At 42.4% G+C, this 5,000-nt stretch overlaps 1 protein-coding gene across 1 annotated transcript in view; it reads right to left on the reverse strand.

Annotated features, from left to right (window-relative positions):
• Positions 1 to 5,000, reverse strand: part of LOC138975633 (transcription intermediary factor 1-beta-like) — a 51,370-nt gene that overhangs the window by 35,896 nt on the left and 10,474 nt on the right. Inside the window, exon 2 of the mRNA XM_070348365.1 lies at positions 3,039 to 3,712. Coding sequence (XP_070204466.1) covers positions 3,039 to 3,704 — 666 coding nt within the window. The 5' untranslated portion in view covers positions 3,705 to 3,712. The remainder of the gene's footprint in view (positions 1 to 3,038; positions 3,713 to 5,000) is intronic.

A 5,000-nucleotide genomic window follows, 5' to 3' on the forward strand; every position in this document is an offset into this window, starting at 1 on the left:
ATTTCACTGCCTTTGCCATGAGCGGTGGACTGACGATGCTACGAGTATACGGTCTTGCTGCGTTGCATTGCGTTCAGTTTTATTCTGTGAGTTCGACAGCTACTTGACTAAATGTTGTTTTTTCGCCTTACGCGACTTGTTTCTATTTTTGCTTTACTTTGAAATTTGATGTAGCCCACAAAACGCCAATATAAAAAATAAAATTAAAAATTAAGTAGCAAAATCTACAGAAGCTAACAAACAAAGTCAGAATATGTTCTGTTTTCTCCAAAATTGGAGAAAAGGGTGATATGTATTGTGTTCAACAATCAAAAAGCACATTCTGCATAATCAGTATACTGCAACTAATTTTATTACAGACAAGACGAGGTAAAACCAAATTACATAACCTGACTGGCTGCAACATAAGAAGTCAAAACAGCCCGACCAATACTTGGGGGTCAACTAGCAGAGAACATACTGTACATCAGAACGCGTACACCCATATAAAGGGAGACAATTATTCTTGGTGGTGGCTGTTGTACAATTCAGGAATAACTGATCGCGCAAAAGAGTTCTGAGATCACGTTTTCCACGAGAAAAATGTATTTGATGATGACCATCTGGCTTTTTGAAACTATTAATGTCGTGCTGACCTTTTTACGTGACTGAAGCGTGTGTCCTGCCCTTGTTCCAAAGTGTGTTTAGCATCAGGATGTAATGGAAATGAAAATGAAATGAAATGATGTTTAGTGACGTTTTGTGCTAGTAGTAGGCTACGTAAGAACAGTTTAGTTTTACTCTTATTTTCTCCATTTCACCCCTGGATTCAAGACACGGCTATAATTATTGCAGAACTATTAATATCAATGCCTCAGGTATTCCCAAAAAATAATGTGAATTATTCAGGGGGTTATCTTATTCGAACAATTATGAACTGGTGATAATAAATATTTACATCAATAGCATTGTTTGTAGCTGTATGTTTTGGTTCGTCTTGCACAACACGTTGAATTGTGCGGGGAGCGGTGGAGGGTGACGAAGGCCGGTCACAGCAGGTCCAGGTCATACTGGCCTTTATATCCCATACAGTAACAGTATTCACCTCCACCATCCCACTTGACGTCCACCCTGCCTGCTGGATCCCAGCCCTGTGTTACTGCTCGTCTTGACGGGATGGCCGTCACTGTGCCTGTCAGGTCCTGCACACAGTACACACTGTTCACTGCTTGTATGTCATTGGTAGTGTGTGTGTGTGTGTGTGTGTGTGTGTGTGTGTGTGTGTGTGTGTGTGTGTGTGTGTGTGTGTGTGTGTGTGCGTGCGTGCGTGTGTGTGTGTGTGTGTGTGTGTGTGTGTGTGTGTGTGTGTGTGTGTGTGTGTGTGTGTGTGTGTGTGTGTGTGTGTGTATTATGTCCGTTTGCTTGAATGCGTATTTGCATTGTCATGTTCCTCTTTCGTGTTATTTCTTTAAACTGCCTTCGGAATAAAGTGTATGACACATGAACAGAACAGCAACAGTAACTAAGCTGCACCTGAAGCAAATGCAGAAGCTGAATATGAATAGATACATTTACATTCCAGTGACACCTGCGACTGAGTGACATAGATGGTGACAACTGTGTGTCAGACAGGAGAGGAACACGATGTCTTACCACATCGTCCCATGCCAGTTTGACCCGGTCCCCAACTCTGAGAACTTTGGCCAGCTCCGCCCGTCTGGGTTTGTCTGCAGTCCGTCGTGTTGTCGCTGTTGTCGCTGTAGATGTGGCTGGTGCTGGCTGTGTAGGCTGCTGCAACGTTGTAGGTGTCGAGGTGGGCTTTATCTGTCCTGTAAACAGATTGCGGTCCTTGAAAATGTTCGTTTTATGTGTAAGCCCTTTATTGCGTATTTTTTATTTTGTAATCATGTAATGCCACGTTCTCGCGAAAAACAAGTCTCATACTAATGTAAGACGATCCAATCGTGTCTGAGTATTCCAACAACTGTTGGTAATGCAAACCAAACTGCTTTCAACACACACACACACAGCATATATCCCATCATATATCATATATCATTACACCATTAGATGGTAGTCACTGTTTCTCCTCTTCACAAAACAATTGTGATGTAAGTTTTCTGTTGACTCTGAAGCCTTTGCGTTGTACTGCAATTAATGGTGTAAGAGATCATCGGGGTGACTAATCGACTAACATGGAGGGGAAATAACTTCACAGTTGCAGAAAGACTGTCGTACCCAGTGAGGCGATGTCAGCCTTCAGTTGATCCAGTTTCTGCAAGTTGAAGGTCAAGTCTGCGGTCTCTATCTTGCGTGTCGTTCCGGTCTGTGACTCTAGGTCGTTCAGGCGTGACGTCAGACTGTTCACCATCCCAAGCAGAGCCCCTCCAGACGCTGACTGCACCAGCTTTCCTACGCTGGCTGCGTTCAGTGCTAGGGCCGCCCGCCATTTCTCCAGCTCCGCCAGTGACGTCATGGTGGCGTCTTCCTCAGCCTGTATCAGGATGTTGACCTCCTGACGTCGCTTCTCCACCCACTGCTCAAGGTCATCGAACGTGTCCTTGGCCTTTTTTCGCATGGACGGGAACATGTCCTTGACCTCTTTGATCTGAACGAGTAGACAACACAAATGACTTTGCAATCTCTAAAAGTCGTTTTAAAACAAGAATGCATAAATATTTTGTGTTGAATTTGAAGGATAAGTGTTTGTGCTGTTGTTGAAAATGAAATTAATCAACGATACAGTATACATTCACCACACTAACAGCTGTCGCTAAGATCATAATCTCATAAAACCTCATGCAAGTTTACTCGGAAACGATTAAAAACATATGTTCGATTTAGAAGAAGCAAATAAAGACAATACAGCTCGTTTTAACATTCTTTCAATCTCAGAACGAAAACAAAAATAGAAATACAAACGAAACGAAAAAAGCAGCCTTCAAAAACCCATTAACTTTTGTTTAAAACAATTACACATTAAATGCACAAAGAAATTGAGCTAAACAAAAATGTCACGGAAAAAAACCTCAATTAAATTCTAAAGGTTAAACACCAACCTGCGCTGTCAGTGCTGTCTCCATATCCCGCAGTCTCTGTACCTGTTGTTCCAATTTGGTTCTCTTCCCTGTCGCCACGTCTGTGATGGCCTTGACCTCTGCACAGCTGCGGTGATTGGCTGTCGCGCACAACATGCAAATGAGCTCTTGGTGGCTGGAGCAATACAGTTCTGCCGGCCTATCATCGTGCACGTTACAAGTTGCGCGGTTAATCTCAGCCAATCGTTGCGGACTCAGTTTGTTCAAGTCTTCAATGACGTGTTTTCTGGTTCCAGGTATCTTCTTGTGTTTCCTGGTGCAATCTTCACAGATCTTGACGTCACACTGCAGGCAGAATGACGTGGCAGCAGTGTTGTCCTCACAGATCATACAGACGTGCTTACCGCTGAGCGTTTTGTGACTGTCCACTAGAGCCATGGTGGCCAGGTCAGTGGGCAGGTCATTTACCAAAGTGTCCAGGTCACGCTGACCTTGGGAGGTGGGGGGCAGGATGGGGGCCCTGCACAGCGGACAGCCTCCCTTGACCCCTGCCTTGTGCAGCCACGACACGACGCACTTTTTGCACACCAGGTGTGTACACGGCAGTATCTTTGGCTCTTGATTGCCGTCATGGCAGACAGGGCATTCTGGTAGTTCACTGCTGCTGGTGACTGAAGCGGCGGCCATGATGACTTCTGTGAACACAAACACACACACACACACACACACACACACACACACACACACACACACACACAACAGGATTTCAAAGTTTAGTGGAATTTCTTTGAGGTCAACTAGAAATTGTAAGTCAGATCAAAACATTTATGTTTAAAAAATAAATAAAGTAAGAAACGTTTTCCGACTAAGAGTAACGAGCCCAACAAGAATTTAGCCTTTTTAAAATACCATTGCCTTGTGTTTAAAGTAAACTTACTACTTACCTGTGCAAACAGGCGTTCCACAAGGCTCTATTCTAGGACCTCTCCTTTTTCTGGTTTACATTAACGACATAGTTGATAACGTTGAATCCATTGCCGATGATACAAGTATGTATTTAAGCCTGGAAAATTCTCAGATGCGAACAGATATTTTTAACTCAGATCTTGAAAAAATCGACCAGTGGGCTAGTCAGTGGAAAGTTAAATTTAATCAAAGTAAAACAAAACTTCTGAATATAAGCAGGAAAAGAAATCCAGATTACATCCCTTTGAACTTCGGTGGCACAATTTTACAAGAAACTGAAAGTCATAAACATCTTGGTATTATTATTCAGAATAACGGTAAGTGGGAGTTACATATTAAATCTGTTATAGCAAAATGCCGTACGCTAGTAGCTTGCTTACGATCTTATAAATATAGACTAGGCAGAAAAGCTTTAGAAACAATGTATAAATCCTTCATATTGCCACATTTTGATTATGCTGATGTTCTCTGGGACAACTGCCCTAAGGAGTTAGCCACCGAGCTCGAAAGTATTCACTTAGATGCAATTCGAACCATTGTTGGAGCAGTCCGCGGTACAAGCCATCAAAAATTGTACGATGAGTCAGGCTTTATTTCATTACTAGAGAGGCGAAAACGTCATAAATTGATATTATTTCACAAGATCGTTCACCGCAAGGTGCCAAACTACTTATTAGCGATATTGCCACCATTGATATCAACTAATAACCCATATCACCGGCGCAGACCTCTAGACAGGAAAGTTCCATCGTTTAAAACTGAATTATATAGAAACTCATTTCTCCCATCTACTACACAACTCTGGAATTCTTTACCAGACTATATAAAACTTAGTGATTCCCTAAGTGAATTTAAGCACTTTTTGTCAAAAAACGATTTAAGTCCGCCGTGTTATTTTTATTCTGGAGATCGCATGTCACAAATAATTCACTGTAAGCTCAGGTTATATATAAGTGATCTCAATAACGATCTAGTGAGACGTCACGTTGCTACAGATGCATCTTGTGACTGTGGATT

The sequence above is a fragment of the Littorina saxatilis genome, linkage group LG9 (genome assembly GCF_037325665.1).
Source record: "Littorina saxatilis isolate snail1 linkage group LG9, US_GU_Lsax_2.0, whole genome shotgun sequence".
NCBI lineage: Eukaryota > Metazoa > Mollusca > Gastropoda > Littorinimorpha > Littorinidae > Littorina > Littorina saxatilis.